The sequence below is a fragment of the Microcebus murinus genome, chromosome 17, assembly GCF_040939455.1.
Source record: "Microcebus murinus isolate Inina chromosome 17, M.murinus_Inina_mat1.0, whole genome shotgun sequence".
In the NCBI taxonomy this organism is placed as follows: Eukaryota; Metazoa; Chordata; class Mammalia; order Primates; family Cheirogaleidae; genus Microcebus; species Microcebus murinus.
In genome coordinates, this window is record NC_134120.1 from 11,824,409 (window position 1) to 11,843,798 (window position 19,390).

Below are 19,390 nucleotides of genomic sequence, written 5' to 3' on the forward strand. Positions count from 1 at the left end.
TAGTCCCAGCTATTCGGGAGGCTGAGGCAGGAGAATCCCTTGAGCCTGGGCGTTTCAGGTTGCAGTGAGCTATTAGGATGCCATTGTACTCTAGCCCAGATGACAGAGTGAGACCCTGTCTCCCCTCTCCTCTCCAAAAAAAAAAAAAAAAAAAAAAGAACTGGAAGAGGCTGATGTGTTAATGGAAAATCATTACTATAACCATTACTCCTGCTACTGCCCTAAAAAGACGGAATCTCCCCTCACACTATCCTACTTGCATTTTGTTTTTCCTTCACTTTTCCAGGGTGTCTTTTATTGAAAACTGTGTGCTATCCATATAGTATTGGGCAAACCTCTACCCACAAATGTAACACATAAGCAGGAAGTACGTTGAAATAAGAGTGGTGTCAAAACTAAGAGTTGCAACAGGTTTAAAGTACCTTTACAGTCAGAAAGCATTTAAAAATATAGTGGAGATTACTTAGAGAATTATAATTTGTGTTAGATTGGATTCTTCAAGAGTTTTTATTCTGAAATAATTAGACACTCATAGAAAGTTGTAAATAGAATACAAAGAAGGCTCCAGTATACTTCACCAAGCTTGCCCCAATGGTAATAACTTGTATAACTATAGTGTGGTATCCAAACCAGGAAATATACATTGGTACAATCTACAGATGTTATTCAGATTTCTTGTGTTTCTTTTTTTTTTATTCATCCTGTTATTTTATAAGAATACAAGCAAGATAAATAATTTTCAAGATTCAAAAAATACTGAACACCTTTCATCCCTATTCTCTCTATAGACACATATACATGTATATGTATAGCTTAATAAATTATCCCATTGATTTCTATGCAATTTCTGGTATTCAGTTTTTTTCTGTTTTAAGTCATTTCAATTTAACAAGTACCCATATGAAATGGCAAAGCAAATCTAATGAGGCTATGATCTTTTTGCTAGACAAGCAGACCCACAGGTAGGCAATCTCTCTTGTTGTTTTAGGATCAGAAGAGAGAGTAGTAGACTGACTGCATAATTCAAAATTATCATTGGCCTTCTGTGCAGTTTTCTCCTTCTAGGAAGGTTATGTGTTTCTTTTTTTCCCTAGAATATTATGGGGGTACAAATGTTAAGATTACCTATATTGCCCTTGTCTCCCGTCTCCCCTCAAGTCAAAGCTTCAAGCGTGACCATCCCCCAGACAGTGCGCCTCGTACTCATTATATTTGTATATACCCATCCCCTCCTCTTCCCTCCCACCTGCCCTACACCTGATAAATGTTATTGCTATGTGTCCACTTAGGTGTTGATCAGTAAAATCAATTTGCTGTTGAGTACATGTGGTGCTTGTTTTTCCATTCTTGTGATACTTCACTTAGTAGAATGGTTCTGAATTGAAAACTTCTAGTGTCTTGGTAATTTTTTAAAATAATAATTCTTAAAAAGCAAAGATAAGCATCTCTGCAATAAGATTGGAAATCAAAACAAATATTGACCAAATAGCAAATTTAATGCAATACTTTTCAGGAGCAATCCTTTTTACATAAAGTATAATTAATTTACATGCTTTAACAATTAACTCTCATATTTTAAAGAAGATATCACTGAGACAAGGTTAAAGTCACAAAGTTTCACATGCAGTAACAGAGAATTACTTATAAGTATGGGAGTAGATTTTATCAGACATTGGGCAACTGAGGGACCACAGAAGAAGGTGATGGTAACTGCTCCTGGAGTCCCTGGAGAGAGGTGCGTAAAAGGCAAGACCATTTTTAGGAAGACAGTGGCTGGTCTAGAAGCAATGAGATGGGAAGGGTGTGATGAGGTGATGCACTCAGAAATCTGCCTCAGAGGATAAGGCTTAACCAATCACCTTGCCCCCAAATATAAAGGGACCTTGGCAAATCTCTTTGTTCCATAAGTCCCTGTTTCAGGCAATGTGCTAGAGATTCCACACTTAGCTCACCATTTAGACATAAAAAAATAACTAAGAACCCATTTTACAGAGAAAGGGTCACTTAAGAACCCTTAAAAATAGACAATCAAACCTTACATCCTTGGTAAGTTCATTTTTAGTATCTAATTCTTGTTGTTGCTATAGTAAACCAATTGTTTTCTTAATTTCCTTTGATGATTGCTCATTCTTAGTACATGGAAACCAACATAATTTTCATGTGTTAATTTGTATCCTGCAACTTTGTTAAATGCGTTTCTTAGTTCTAAGTTCTTTTGTAGAATCATGAGGGTTTTCCACACATAAAATTATGTCATCTGGAAAAAGAGATCATTTTACTTTTTCCTTTCTAACATGGATGTCTTTCTTTTTTTTTTTTCCTGTTTAATTTCTGTGGCTACAACTTCCAATACTATCTTGAATAGATATTCCAAAAGCGGGCATCCTTGCCCTTTTCAGATTATAGGAAGAAAGCATTCAGTCTTTAAACTTTGAGTATGAAGTAAGCTGCAGGTTTTTCATATATGACTTTAATTGTATTTGATGAAGTTTTCTTCTATCCCTAGTTTATTGGGTACTTCTAATATGAAAGAATGTTGAATTTTGTCAAATTCTCTTTCTGCATCTATTGAGATGATCAGGTTGTGCTTTGTTGTGTTCCTTTTCTCTGTTAATGAGATATACACCAATCAATTTTCTATGTTAAGCATTCTTGCGTTCCAGTATTTTGTTGAGGATTATTGTATCAATATTTATAAGGTATATTTATTGGTCTATACTTTTCTTTCCTTGTTATTATGTCTTTGATTATGTCTGGCTTTGGTATCAGAATAATACTGGTCTATCACAATGTGTCAGGAAGTTTTCTCACCTCTTCAATCTTTTGGAAAACTTTCAGAAGGATTGGTGTTAATTCTGCTTCTAATGTTTAGTGGAACTTGACAGTGGAGTCATCCAGTTCAAGGATTTATTTTGTGAAGATGTTTTTTATTCTGATTCAATCCTCTTGTTAGTTATAGGTATATTCTGATTTTATGTTTCTTCATAACTTAGTCAAAACAGGTTATATATTTCTAGGAATTTGTCCATTTCATCTAGGTTATAAAATTTGTTTGCACAATTATTCTTCATATTCCCTTATAATCCTTCTTATTTCTGTAAAGTAGATAGTAATGTCCACACTTCATTTGTGGTAATATTGGTAATTGGTAATATTAATCTTCTCTCTTTTTTTCCTAGTCAGTCTAGCTAATGATTTCTTAATTTTGTTGACTTTTTAGTACAAAAAACAATTGGATTTATTGATCTTCTCTATTGTTTTTCTACACTATATTTGGGTTTATCTGCTCTTAATTATTTCATTTCTTCTGCTAATTTAGGGTTTAGTTTGTTCTTCTTTCTCTACTTCCTTAAGGTATAAAGTTAGGTTGTTGATTTCCTACCATTTTGAATGTGGCTGTTTCATTCATTAATAGAGAAAATAATTCATGATCAACAGAGTGAAGAGACAACCTAACAAGTGGGAAAAGTATTTGCAAATCACATCTCTGATAAGGGGTTACTATTCAAAATGTAGAACCCACTGACAAAACTCAATAGCACAAAAACGAAGACTATTTTAAAATGAGCAAATGATTGGGAGTTTGCTTTGTTGTTACAGAGTTTGGGTTGTTTTCTAGAGCTTTTACCAATTCAATCAATTTTTGGATTTTTAAGTATCTTTCCACAGCATAAAGAGGTTTAGAGCTTCCTACTTCACTATTTCTTCCAGCAGGGATATTCAAGAACAATAATAGGGTTAGATTTCAAGCACTGCAGAAACAGTTGAGAAATCATCAAACAGTTGTCTAAATCTCAGACTAGAAGAACAAACCAAAGATGTTTTCTATGTGGCTGACTGTTTCTGCAGATACATAATATAACTAATGACCCTCTATACCAATTATGATAAAATAGGATTTACTACAGAGAAATATTATAATATTTCCCCAGCAAGCATGCCCTGTCATTCCCCAGAGTAACTATTCAACTCTCGGTCTTCTTACTTTGTCTACCACACCTCAGTCGGCTCATGACTGTACATGTTCACACTCCTACACTCACACTTCCCGTAAGAGATCTGGCTTCGTGGGTCATTAAGAAAATAAATACCCCTACACGGAAACATCCTCAACTTCCCAATACCTGTGAGACACCCATCCTCTTCTCATTGCTTCTTGTGATGATGTAGAAGGCACCTCACCTCCCATCCAAGGAAAATTCTATAAGTGGATTCCAGACCTCTTCCCTTCTCATCATGGCAAGGTCTATTTGAAAAATAAATCAAGAAAACAATAGGTACTAAAATAAAGTATTTAGGAGTAAATTTAACCAAGGAGATAAAATATTTGCACACTGAGAACTAAACCATAGATGAAAGAGATTAAAGAGAGATAAATAAAAAGTATCCCATGTTCATAAATTGGAAGAAGTAATATTGTTAAAATGTCTGTATTACCCAAAGATATCTACAGATTCATTTAAATCCAATTCCTATCAAAATTCTTTTTTTAAATGAATAGAAAAAATTCTAAAATTTGCATGAAATATCAAAAGATGCCAAATAGCCAATGCAATCTTGAAAAAGGGAAAGCTGGAGGCATCACACCACCTGCCTTCAAAATAACCTGCAAAGCTATAGAAATCAAAACAGCATGGTGCTTCCATAAAAACACACACATAGACCAGTGAAACAGAATAGAGAGTCCATATATTAGTCCATGCATATGAAGTCAATTGACTTGCAAAAAAGATGCCAAGAGCACTCAATGGGAAAAGGATAGGCTCTTCCATAAGCAGTGTTCAGAAAACTGGATAGCCATATGCAGAAAAAAAAATTAGACCATCTCACATCATATACAAAAATTAACTAAGAATGGATTGAAGACTTAAATGTGAGGACTGAAAACATAAAACTAATAGAAGAAAACATAGTGGAAAAGCTCCATGACGTTGGTCTGGGCAATGATTATTTAGCTATGATTCTAAAAGCACAGGCAACAAAATCAAAAAGAGACAGATATGATTACTTAAAGCCAAAAAGACTCTCCACAACAAAGGAGAAAATAATTCATGGGCAACAGAGTGAAGAGACAACCTAACAAGTGGGAAAAGTATGTGAAAACTACATCTCTGATAAGGGGTTACTATTTAAAATGTAGAATGAACTGCCAAAACTCAATAGCACAAAAACAAATAAGGCTATTTAAAAATGAGCAAAGGATGTGAATAGGTGAGTTTCAAAAGGAGTCATACAAATGGCCAACAGATGTATGAAAAAATGTTCAATATCACTCATCATCAGGGAAATGCAAATCAGAACCATGATGAGATACCATCTCACAACTCTTAGAATGGCTATTACCAAAAAGTCAAAAGATAAAAAGTGATGGTGAAGATGTGGAAAAATGGAGCCCTTGTACCCTGTAGGTGGCAATAAAATTAGTATAGCTATTTACAAAGCAGTATGGAAGTTTCTCAAAAAATTAAAAACAGGACTACCACATGATTCAGCAATCTCACCTCTGGGAATACATCCAAAGGAAATGAAGTCAGTATTTCATTTTGCTTCTCCTTGTTCTTTGCAGCACTATTCACAATAGCCAAGATAAGGCATCAGCCCAAGTGTCCATCAGGGGATTTATGGACAAAGAAAATGTGGTTCATACACCCAATGGAATACTATTCAGCCATTAAAAAGAAGGAAATTCTGTCATTCATGACAACATGGATGAACTTGAGGATATTATGCAAAGTCATATAATGCAGACACAGAAAGACAAATACAGTATGATCTCACTTACAGGTGAAATCTAAAAAAATTGAACTCATAGCAGCAGAGAATAGAATGGTGGATACCAGAGGCTGGGGGAAGTAGGGGGATTGGGGAGATGCTAGTAAAGGATATGAAATTTTAGTTAGGAGGAATCATGTCCAGGCCTCTATTTTACATCCTCACGACTATAGTTAATAACAATATATTGTATATTTGAAAATTGCAAAGAGAGTAGATTTCCAATTATAATCACAAAAAATATATAAAGTAATGCATATGTTAATTAGCTTGATTTAGCAATTCCACATGTGTACACATATCAAACTATCATGTTGTACACCATTACTACATACAATTTTTATTTGCCAATTAAAAGTTTATAAAACTTTTAAAAAATATTCTGAAAACAATTTAAGAATTTCATATACCTTCTACTTAGTCTTGACACAAGTTAATATCTTTTTATTTCTATGTTTATAAAAATACATTACAGATACAATGTTATGGATTCTTTTTATAAAAATTACATAAATGATATTTATAATTTCTTTTCAACTTTCTTTCCCCCACACATTATGTTTAGAGATTTATCCTTTTTGATAAACGAATACCTAGTTTATTTACAGTTATTTCTGTAGAATACACCATTGTATAAACCTAGCTTAAGTTTTTCCTTATTATTCTTTTGAATACATTTAACTTGTTTCTAATTCTTTACCATTGGCAGGAATGCTGCAATCACATATTGGTGTATGTTTTGTTGGACATAGTACATGGGTTCATCTAGGGTATATATTTAAATGTAGAATTGGAAGCTGTTAAGATGAAGACAAAAACCATGGAAGAGTGGACAGGTGACAAATTACCTATGAATTAATATTCACAGGTGTAGCATAGAAGGTACCAGTGGGCACACCTATAGCTGTATAGCCAGATGATTAAAATAGGTTATTGAAAACAGGGAAAGAACAATGGCTAGAAAGACAGTGGGAATAAAAAAGAAGCACGGAAGAAGGACAGTTCTAACAAAAGGTAAAATCCATATTGATGTATTTTGGCAATAGAACAAGAATGTCATGAAGAATCAGGAAAGGAGCTATAGGACATGAGTGAGAAAACAGGGTTAGATTTGGTTGAAAGCATAGTATGATGTCTGTCCTGAGTGGTGTTAAGGTGGAAAGTGGGGAAGGTCAGTGGACATAACATCATTTGTCTGTGTTCCATGATATACTTAGATGAGACTATTTTCCTAACTAACTTCTTTTTAAACCTTACTGGAGTTGTTTTTCCTCAGGAAGACTTAAAAAGGAAAGCTAATTGACGTTGTGATGAGCTTGTTCAATATATACATATCCATGTCCGTAGAGAGATCCTTGGGAATACAGTAATTGGCACAAATCCTATCATTTAATAGTTGAAGGATCTTCTCCACTGTTAGGTTTGATGTCAAAATGTCAGGTTTATGTTCCCTGGTTCTTGGTTTCCAGTAATGAAGAATGGTTACTGGTATCAAGTTAATAGAATAAATGAGCAAGCCAAACAGATGCAAGCAAGCCAAATGGTAACATTTATTATGCACAGAACATTCTGAAGAGGGGACAGGTCTAACTCCATGAGGAAAGACAACCCTTAAAATGAAAGTATGTTCCAAAGAAGGTCTGAATGTAGCTCTGCCAGTGGAGACCACCATACATTGAATCGGATTCTCTCCCTTATACTAAGATTTTAATTCTATATTAAGTTGGGGCTGAATATTTATGGATTTTTTCAGAAAAGGGTGGAGAGTCCCCGAGTTGGCAGGTCCTCCCCCCATTTTTAACCTTGAAAGGCAATATCTGGGAGTTGCCACAGCATTTGTAAACTCTGGTGGCATGGGTGGGTGTAATTTTTACTATGCTAATGAGGGTACGTCACTTGAGGACACTGCCACCTTGTTTGTACACATGATCCAAGACCCCCTTTTGTAGTCTGAATCATATCTCCTCTTCATTATTTCTCTGCCTCTTTCTAGTTAGTCAGTCCTTAAAAACTCCCTATCATTGACCAAAGAGCTATTCACTCAGTCCTTAAAGATCCCCTGGACAAGACATCTGTCCCTCCTTCTCCTTATCCATACCTAATACTAACCATTTTCCATATAGACAGGCAAAAGCACATACTTGGTAAGAAAAAAGAAATAAAATATTCTCTTCAATTTGTAATATAACAATGCTGAGAAAACTTCACACTCTTCACAAGGAAGTGAAGTTCACAAAAATCTAGAGAATATATCTTAACCAACCTGTAAAAGCATTAGTAATAGCAGGATGATTGTGAAAGTGCAATTTCTTGTTGAGCATTTTTTATTTCTACATTTTTAGAACTATTGAAATCGGTATGTGATTATGAAACACTGATAGACATAATTTGACAAGTGCACACATGCAAAAACTTCTGAGAATTGCTGAGTTTCCTGTGACAATGTATAATATTAGGTAGTCATCATCCTGTCTATAGCATGCCAGAAACACTTTTGGGAACAGAAAATTCATAAAATGACTTGTCATTTGAACTAATCCAAGTTCTCTTTAAATCCAAGTTCTCTTTAAGCAAACTCCTGGTCATTATCAATTTTTTGATAATTTAAGGTACTAATTAATTAAAGGTACTAATAATTAAAGGTACTAATTTTAGTACCTTTTCCTCAAACTCACCCTCTTCACAACAAACCTCAGTGTTTCGGGAGATGTAGCCTTATTCTGAAATTCTCTTCCTTAGACTGGCCCCTGACACTCTAGTTTGTCTTCGTTTGCCATCCACTTTGTTCCCTCCATTCCCAGGCTGAGCTTCTTGCTTTTCTCCTATGGGGAAGTTGGATCTCTTTCTCTTTGGGACCCAAGTAAACTCATCCTGCTCCGCATAGAGGCAAATCCTTTTTCATCTTGTGACTGTTGCCTTGAATACAGACTCAACTGAGGAAACCACAGTCTTCATATTTAGAATTCTTCGTCTTGGATATTTTCCCATCATTTTCCTCTGTCTTTGGACTAACTTTTTATTTTGTCAACACTCCTTTACTCTATCCCCCAACTCAACTCAGAGAACTTGTACCCCCGAATCTCATTCAGGGCACATTGATAACAGAGCCCTCAGAGCAGCATGTCTCAGAGGTTGGGGAAGCGAGCAGGTGAAAGTTTAAGGTTTGAAAACCCAGCTACCTTTCTCCCCATCATCCCCTACTTCCATCCTATATATTTCTAGAACTTTGTTGTAGATGAATCTTCTGTGACTTTGTGATGTGCTAAGACAACAAACTCACTGCTGTATTAAAATGGGCCCATATGCTGGAAACTCAGACTTGTGGGGGGAAGGGGAGAAAGGGCATTTATTGAAACCTTAAAATTTGTACCCCCATAATATGCCGAAATAAAAAATAATAATAATAAAAAAATTTTTCGGCCGGGCGTGGTGGCTCACGCCTGTAATCCTAGCTCTCTGGGAGGCGGGCGGATTGCTCGAGGTCAGGAGTTCGAAACCAGCCTGAGCAAGAGCGAGACCCTGTCTCTACTATAAATAGAAAGAAATTAATTGGCCAACTAATATATATATGTATAAAAAAATTAGCCGGGCATGGTGGCGCATGCCTGTAGTCCCAGCTACTTGGGAGGCTGAGGCAGAAGGATTGCTTGAGCCAGGAGATTGAGGTTGCTGTGAGCTAGGCTGACACCATGGCACTCACTCTAGCCTAGGCAACAAAGCGAGACTCTGTCTCAAAAAAAAAAAAAAAAAAAAAAAAAAAAAAAAATTTTCAACAGTCAAAAAAAAATTTACCTAAAAATAATAAATAAAATAAAATAAAAAGGGCCCATGACAAGAACAAGTGTTAGGGAGGATACGGAGAAATCAGAATCCTATACATTGCTGTCTGGAATCTAAGATAGCACAGCTGCTGTGGAAAACAGTCTGGCATTTCCTCAAAATGTTAAACATAGAGTTGCCACATGATCTAGTGATTCCACTTGTAGGTATCCACCCAAGAAAATTGAAGACATATGCCACACAAAAAAACATACCTGGAAGGTCAGAGCATCATTATTCATAAGACCCCAAAAATGTAAGCAGCACAAATGTCTACCAACTGATGAAGAAATAAAGAAAATGTGCTTAAAATAATAAATAAGCGAAGATAAAAAAGAAGGAAAAAAGGTCGTATATCCATACAAAGGAATATTATTCAATCTTAAAAAGGAATTATGCATTGATCTATGCAACAACAAGAATGAACCTTGAAAAGAATCCTAGATGAAATTAGTCAGTCACAAAAGGACAAATATTGTATGTTTCCATTTACATGAAATATTTAGAATAGGTAAATCCATAGAGGAAGGGGGTAGATTAGTGGTTTCCAGGGTCTGGAAAGAAGGAAGAGTGAACTATGAGGTTTATTTTGGAGGTAATAAAATTATTGTGGAATGAGATCATGGTGGTAATTTCACAACTTGTGAATATACTAAAAGAAACTGAATTGCACAATCTAAAATAGTAAACTTTATGGTGTGTAAATTATATTTCAATATAAAAGGGGCTCCACAGAACAAACAGCCCCCACCCAGGGTGGTCAGGGAGATATTGGGTTAAATGGCTGTGGACAACAGCCCTCTCCTTGGCCACAGACATCCTCCAGGGTATGGGGGGTATTCCAGGGAAAGCACTCTTTTTTTTTTTTTTTTTTTTTGCCCTTGTCTTTTTCTTCTCAAAATTACTCATTTCTCCTAAATCCAAGCTTGATAGAGCAGTTTGGTAAAGGGAAGAATGAGCAGGATTTGATTGTCTCTCAGAGCCCCTCAGTCAGAAGAAATTACCCTGTTTCCATCCCCACTCTGGACGCAGCCCCCAACATTGTCTATGGGCCCAGCCTTCTCCCCTGGCTCCTGGGAGACCCCAGAGAGGACAGGTCTAGGGCTTAGTATTTGATCCACCCCTACCCCTCAGGGGTTTTTGTTTGTTTGTTTGTTTGTTTTGGTGGGAAAACATTTTCTCTTTTGAGAGTACAGAAGAGAAGGGCCTTATCACTTAGAAAGGAGGGAAATAGGTCATTTTAAACCTGAAGGCTATTTTATGCAATACAGGGTGGCAAATAAACATGTGGGTCTCTAGGCCAGATTATCTGCCTTAAAATCTCATCCATGCTGTTCACAAGCTCTATGACCCAGACTCTGTACCATTAAACACAGATGTGTTTTCTCATAGGTGATATGGGGAAAACAGATGCACCTATATTAATGAGTTGCTGTAAGGTGCAAGTAACCACATATATATTCCAGCTCAGTAAAGGTCAACAGTCATTAACATTGTTCTACATACAGAAACACCATGCATATGCAGAGAATAAGAATCCAGTAAAAATGGACTTACCGACAGAATTCAAAGAACACTTTCCCCTTTCTTGTTATGTCTTACATAACCAGGCATTTCATCTTCACAGCTAGCCCAGGGTGATAAATGGTGAGGTCGGTAGAGAAATGCTGTGATCCTCACAGCTGAAACAATTTATTTTTCTGTTTCATTTTTATATGAAAAATTAGGAAGCTGCCATTCAAAATAGATTCTGTTTGTTTTTTTTCCACCTGTTCTTCTCATTGTCAGTATGTTAACTCAGCGAGGTAAATAACCATCTGACTGACCTTAAGCTAAGGAAAACACTGAATGGCTGCCAGGGGCATAGGAGGTAACCAAGAGGATCCCTGCCAATGCAGAGAATTTAGGAGAAAGCAATAGAACCCTGTTCTCTACAGTTTGCTGAGACATCTCCTCAGTATCTCTTCGGACATAGATTAGAACTATTTTCCTGGTTTAACAGAACAGTTACTAGGGAAATTGTTAGGATGAACAAAACTTTTTAGAACTGAAAAATAGTCAATGTAAGCTCTTTAGCTGTTTGGTATTGCAAGTGTGCCTTAAAAACAGTTACACATTCAAGAACAGAAAGAATTGTTTTTACATCTGGGGAAGTGTACAAAGGGATGGAGCTGAAAGGAAGGAGAAAAAGTGGAAATTTAAAAAGTATTCTCATTGGTATTAGAAAGGCACCTACATGGATTTCAACAAGCCAATGATTGCCAAACTGCAAATTTGCAATTTTTTTCCACATATTAAAAAGGAAGTACACTGCTAGAACAAACAGTCACACGTTTCTTTTATAAATTTTCATGTTCATAAAAATGAGTGTTATCCTGGTTGTGAAATCTAAAGTAGGTTTACTGGAAACACCAACTGCAATGGAGAGGGAGTGGCAGAAAGAAGGCATATATATTCAGGATCTCGCCATACAGAACACTCAGACTCTCATAGGCTTCCTGACATCTTCAGCTTCTTCCAGGAACACAGGTGAGTGCGTCCAGTATCTCCACATAAAAATATGAATTATTTCTTAGAATAATAACAATAATGTGTTTTATATTATGCATCTACTTTATTCTGCCTAATTGTATTTTGCTTATTCTGCAAAGGGTAAAATTAAAATACCTATTTCATAGGATTTATCCTTTCAATTATTTATTTCTAAGTGAACCAATGCACCCGTAGAAGCACAGGGATAGTGGAAAGGGTGCCTTGCAGACACAGAAGTTTGAAGAAAAAGTCAGAGGTGCCTCTAGAGAGCTGCCAGGATGGGGCCTACAGTAATCTTCATCTGAGCGTTTGTTATAAAGCCTTTCTGCCTAGACCTAGTACAGGCAGCGATGAAGAAGAGATAAAGATGTTTTATTTCCTGTTCACAAAGTATTTGAAAATAGTAATTTTGTAAGTCTTGTACTTTTGACATTAATATGTGACCTTGTAGAAGGCTTGAAAAGTAAAAAGAAAGAAAACTTTAATCGCCAGAATCCTATAACCCAGACATGTCACTTTGTGTAAGAAAATTTTATTATAAAGTGATGCTACATTCAGTAAAGTCATTTAAAAATGAATCTGATGCTTTTCCAGGAGTTCTGGATCACACCAAGGTCACCATGAAGTCACTCAGTGAAGCAAACACCCAGTTTGCTTTAGATATGTTCCGACAGTTTGGAAAATCAAAGAAGGAGAACATCTTCTATTCCCCTTTCAGCATCACATCAGCATTTGGGATGCTTCTATTAGGATGCAGAGAAAACACTGCACTAGAAATTGAAGAGGTACATGACAGCTTTGTTACCTTTACCTGTTTGAACATTGCTATCCATTGCTGTGTCAGTGGGCATGTGGATGGCACCAAATCCAGTTACCTTGGGGGGGGGGGCACAGGGCCTAATGGGTGTTGCACACGATGAGTAGAAATTTCCTTTATTGAGTGAGGACTGATTTAAACAGATCTTCTGAATAAAGTTTTCTTCTCCCACTTCATATCTCTTCCAGGTCCTTCACTTTAATCGAGTCATGGAAAACAAAAAACAAAGAACTACTGCATGTCATGTGAGTCACAAAGCACTGCAGTTCAGAAATAGCTTTAGATATCTCAGTGGGTGGTAGTTTAAACTGGGACTTCTTATAAATTAAGAAACTAAAGGAAACTTTTTGAAGTATACTGGGACAAAAAAGATTGTGACATACAGAGTGGTTTTGCATTTTGTGTCACGTAATTATTATTTTCACATTTTGCTTTACTATAAGAAGGTCAGCATTGTACTTAAGAGCATGGGTCTAGAGCTGCATAGGCTATGTTCAAATTCCAGCTCTGCTCTTCACACATAGAGAACACTGGCAAGATACAACTGCTGAGTCACACTGACCTCATACCACAAAACTAGGAATAATAAAATATCTGACTCAATACATACAAATACATGCAAACATTTACAAAGCACCTGGCCTCTAAAAAGCCATAAAAAAGATATTACTATAAAATAATTATCATACTAATGACAATAATGTTGCCAAAATAATTTAATTTTCATTGTCATCAATGAAATCAAGGAAAATAAGCAAAATTACAACTATATTTTAGAAATGATACCTATGAGATATATAGATTTAGAGCTTCAATCTAAGCTTCAAAAGTCTTAGGTACCAAGTAGAAGGATCTAGAACCAGACAGGTTTAGGTTCAAACCTTGGCTTTGCTAATTTATGTCTCTTGGGAGAGATTTGTTTAATTTGCTGAGCTTCCTTGTTTTCATCTGAATTTGGCAGAAGACTTCGAGCTACCCATGTAAAGCCCTCAGATGACTGCAAGGCACACACTGCTCTTACATGCAGAGAATGACCATCGTGAGGAAAGAGCCATAAATCACAGTCCATGTGTCTTAGAAGATAGTTCCATCAAGGGATAGAGCAGCGCTTCATGTCATAACATATCTAAAAAATTGAAACTCCAACATAATGATATCCATGATGGCTGTTAGAAATGAAATATGGTTCTTGCCCTTGAGATGCTTAGAGTTTAGCTGGGAAGTTATACTTAACAATTTAAACCAATGAGGGGACAATTTAGTGGTAGAATACTGTTACATCTTTAGTTCAAAAGAGAAAAGATGAGATGTCTTAGACAAGAAGAAAGAATTTACTGGAAGAAGGTAAATGTAAGATACATTTTGAAGAGTATCTGAGGTAAAAATTCAGCAAATACTAGGGAACAGGCACAAAAGGTCATCTGTGAGACCACTCACATTTAGGTATTGACACCACAGACTTAGAATGGGTTTAGTAATTTCATTGATACGGTATTTCAATGAGGTCCTTTTTGATGTTTGAAGGATGAAAAGCCAGGAAATGTGTATCACCAATTGCAAAAGCTTCTGACTGAATTACACAAACGCACTGATGCGTATGAGCTGAAGATTGCCAACAGGCTTTATGGAGAAAAGACTTATCAATTCCTTGAGGTAAATTTCACCTGAACTACCAAAACTTTCATCTGCATCCTGGGTCCTACGCGTCTGAAAGGTATAATGTGGCAGGGTGAGGAAGATTAGTCTGGTCCTCTCAGGTGGGGAGCATTCACTCAGGGTTCATCAGCTCCAACACCACAACTCCACCCAAGATTCTGATAATGCACGAGAAAAGTGTGGTTTTAGCGGTAATCTGATAAGAAAACAGGAGGTGTGGTAGCTCAATGATTCATGAAATGCCAGTAATATAGAGCACATGTTGGTAGAAAATGTAAGGCAAATGGGATATTACTGGAGTGGGCAGGCTTGGGTGAGTCCCTGGGGACAGCTGGGGAAGTACTAGGAGATACTGAATGCCTGAGGAAGACACAAAGGTGAGAAATGTCTTGGTTGGAATACTGAAAAGAAGCATCAGAAAAAATTCACCTACATCAGAACAACATGCTTTGGAGCCTGCCAACCATAGCCTTTTCTGCCCAACGTTTGCCAGATGGATTTGATCTGCAGTTACCTCCGTCTTGAGCCAGCCTGCACCCCTTTCTCATGGACTACATGACAGCTGCACAAAAATAGGCTTGGGCAGGAGATAGTGGATGTGTTCAGGGTCTGAACTCAGCTTACTGTAATTATAAATAATTAAGTTTAGTAACAGTAATACATTGCTGCTGATATCTTACCATTAATTCCTCTTTTATTCTTTCCCATCTCAAAGCAATATTTAGATAATGTTAAGGAATTTTTCCTGGCCCATGCAGAATCTGTTGATTTTCAAAATGCTGCAGAAGAAAGTGAAAAGAAGATTAACTCCTGGGTGGAAACTCAAACAAATGGTAAGAGGACTGCCCGTTATAGGAACACTTTTGAGTCTCCTGTGTGAGTGAGCCCTATGCTTGACACTCCATGGGTTTATGGGGGTGGGGGTGGAAATGCATTTGCAGAGAGGGAGCAGGAGAACTCTGCAGAAGATGAAATGGTCCACATTAATTGGGAAAGCCAAGGGGAAATCCCATGGGAGGGATTCACAGGAACCCAAGTATGCAGAAACACACCTGGAGAACTCTGCACATGACCCACATGACCCACATGACTGGATCTTTGCAGATCCCAAGTCTCTGCACAGGCCCATTTCAAGATCATATCTTTTTCTTTAAGTCAGAGCCAATTTTTTAATATGGATCTTTAAGAGAAAACATTACAAAGGGTCCCTTCTCCTTCACTAACTGGGAAATGTGCAGCCCTCCCGTAAGCAACACTTTTAACCTCTCGAGCTAGAGCTTCAGGGACCACACCTACACTCACATAGTCTGCAGGGATTGTCACAACTGTTTTTCTCATGCATGGTAGACAGCTTACCAAAGATTTCATTCTATGAACATCCCTCCTACCTCCCAACTGTCATTACAGGACAAATATCCAGCAATTCAACATGGGAATGAATGGAAAAACACCCCAAGAAGTAGCGTCTCACAGCACAGGGCATGCATTTCAGACCATAGAGTTCATATTTGTCCTAAAGAACAATCCAGTCCTACTCCTTTGTGAGTGAGCCCAAAGTTGACAAAAATAGGAAGACAGGAAGGGAGGGAGAGATGAACTCTTAATAGATAAGTTGAAAGAGCAAATAAAATCAGTTTATCAGTATTCAGTGTAGATAACTGAACTCACCCATAGACAGAGAACCTGCACCCCTTTCCCATCACAAGGAGTGGTATCTCCTACAGGGCTAACTCTATGGGGCAGCAGCCATGAGCACAGCTGAGTCTGGTGAAGTCTTGGTCAGTGAGTTTCTAAAGTAGTGACTTGGTGAATAATTACTGATCAGTCACATCCTTTTGCAAAGCATCTTATAGACAAACAACTTGTACCTTGCATGACAGATGTTTTTGTTTCCTTTCCTTGCAGGAAAAATCAAAAACCTATTTCCTAAGAAGACTCTTAACAGCGCCACCATCCTTGTTCTTGTCAATGCAGTCTATTTCAAAGGGCAATGGGAGAAGAAATTTAATAAAGAATATACTAAAGAGGGAAAATTTTGGCTGAACAAGGTATTGCCTATATTTTATTTATATAATGTAATGTAGTTATACAGGGGATGTTAATTTTTTTATTTAAGAAAATTATGGAGGTACAAATATCTTGGTGTCAAGTAATGCCCTTGCCTCACTCAAGCCAGGTCTAGAGATGTGCCCTTCCCCCAGACACTGTGCTCTATCTCCACCACCCACCCACACCACCCCACCTGACTATAATATCCAGTGAATATTATTATATTATTATTATAATATATATTATATATATTATAATATATAATATATTATATATAATATATTATATAATATAAATAATATATAATATATATAATTTATATAATATATAATATTATTATATTATTATAATATATATTATTATATATTACTACCACATGAGCACCTTAATGTGGATCAGTTAGTACCAATTTGATGGCAAGTACATGTGGTGCTTATTTTTTCATGCTTGTGATACCTCACTTTGAAGGAGTTCTATCCATGATTTTATAAGTGTTGCTAGATCACCATTGTTTTTTGTAGTTGAGTAGCATTCCATAGTATACATGTACCACATTTTATTAATCAACTTATGTCAAATTTAAACACATTTGATGGAATGTACCATGCAAAGTAAAACATTTCATTCTCATAACTTTATTTAGCTACGAATACCTAAAGAAACTCTTTTCTCCTATTCACAAAATTTCTGCCTTATTTCCTAAAAGAGAAAGATGTGTTGGTAACTCAATACTATTATCATTTTTGGCTTGTGTCTCACTTGGTATTTGTTTGGCACATTAATTTATTGCAGGGCACAAGCAAATCCGTACAGATGATGAATCAAAGAAAATCCTTTAATTTTGCCTTGCTGGAGGATGTGCAAGCTAAAGTTCTGGAAATACCATACAAAGGCGAAGACCTAAGCATGATTGTGCTACTGCCAAATGAAATAGATGGTCTGCAGAAGGTAAAATCTTGCATGCACAATCCTTCTATTGCCCGATTTTCAAGTACCAAGTCTAAACAAGGCTAAAGATTTTAGACAAAGGAGCCTCAACTAATGAAGGATTAAAACTGAGGAACAATGATCCACTTTTCTCTTACACCTCTATTAACATAAGACATGATACAAACAGAAGGCTTAAGCAATTATTAATTAACGACAGTTATATACAGTGGATCTCAATTTGATGGTAGTATTATGCAACAATTTACAATTAATTGAGAGAAATGTATAGTATTGTGGGAAAAATTTACAAATCTATAAAGCAAAAAAGGAATTATAATAGTGTAGATGCTGTAGTTGCAGTATGTGGCAAGTAATGTATACAAGAAAGGAAGAGTGTTACAATTTGACATGTTTCGGAAGTTGTCGGCATAAGAAATAGTGAAATAGAGTTCATTTAGTACAAACTGAAATAATGATTCTGTTTTTACATATAAATACATACATACATACATATATACTTACACATAAATAATCAAATGTACTTACATAATCAACACTGTTATTTTTCTTATTAGAATATCTAATAAACTAGACCTTTTGTATTTTTATTTATTGCTAAAATAAAAACTTTATACATATTCATTCTCTGTTAAGCTGTGTTAGAGGTCTGTAGTTAACCATATCAGTTTCTTTTTATCATTTTTATAGCTTGAAGATAAACTCACTGCTGAGAAATTGATAGAATGGACAAGCTCACAGAATATGAGCAAGAGAGATGTGGATCTATACTTACCTCGGTTCAAGCTGGAAGAGAGCTACGACCTCAAGGACGTGTTGATGGCCATGGGGATGGTGGACGTTTTCTCTCCACAGGATGCTGACCTCTCAGGCATGACTGGGAGGCGGGGTCTTGTAGTCAGTAAAGTCCTACACAAGGCATTTGTAGAGGTCACAGAGGAGGGAGCAGAGGCTGCTGCTGCCACTGGCATAGTTACCGGCTTTACATCTACTCGTTATTCAATTTATGAAGAGTTCCATTGTAATCACCCATTCCTATTCTTCATCAAGCAAAATAAGACCAACAGCATCCTCTTCTTTGGAAGAGTCTCTTCCCCTTAGATGTGATTGGCCTGTAACTTTTATTAGATGTTCACAGAATTGTTCCAGTAAACTTATTGCTGGAAACAATAGGTTGTCTTGATTCATTTTTCTTTTCAATCTCATAGTCATCACCAAGAATTTAATGGTTGAAATAACATGTCTCTCTATCTCTCTCTTTCTAAACACATATATAAATCTACTTTTTCTCCAGTAAAAATTTCCTTGGAAAAAAATGTCCAACTTCAAGGTAATATAAAAGATTATTTCAATACAATATCTTCTAAATTTGAAATATAATTGTTTGCAACCTAGTTTAACAAGCCAAACCAAATCTTACTTTCTCCTCAAACTCATTAACCTAGACACCCACAGTTCTTTGAATTTAGGTGATATCTGGAACCCTTCTTATGTATCTAAATTTTATGTTTCTATAAAATACACTATCAATAAAATAATTACTTCAATTAGTTTTTGTTTGACCTTTTGTCTTTCCATAAAATGCAAGCAGCCAATCACACATAGAAAAGATAATTTCAAAGATATTAATCATACAGGCAGAAACATTTTAAACTAGAATAGGGCATGATGAGTCTAGAGTGGTAGACAGATGCTAGAACATAAAGAGCCTGTAAACCACATTAACAACTTTCTGTTTTATTCTGAAGGGAATAGGAAGCTCATTACAGGTTTTGATTATTTGTTTCTCTAAGAATG

At 36.2% G+C, this 19,390-nt stretch overlaps 1 protein-coding gene across 1 annotated transcript; it reads left to right on the forward strand.

Annotated features, from left to right (window-relative positions):
• The first annotated feature begins 12,034 nt into the window (after positions 1-12,034).
• LOC105883741 (serpin B3-like) lies at positions 12,035-18,763 on the forward strand. The gene is made up of 8 exons (XM_075993812.1): positions 12,035-12,120; positions 12,718-12,908; positions 13,129-13,185; positions 14,465-14,593; positions 15,312-15,429; positions 16,502-16,644; positions 17,438-17,593; positions 18,284-18,763. Exons 2-8 carry the CDS (start codon positions 12,744-12,746, stop codon positions 18,692-18,694), a joined length of 1,179 nt encoding a protein of 392 aa, XP_075849927.1. The 5' UTR covers positions 12,035-12,120; positions 12,718-12,743; the 3' UTR covers positions 18,695-18,763.
• The last annotated feature ends 627 nt before the right edge of the window (positions 18,764-19,390 follow it).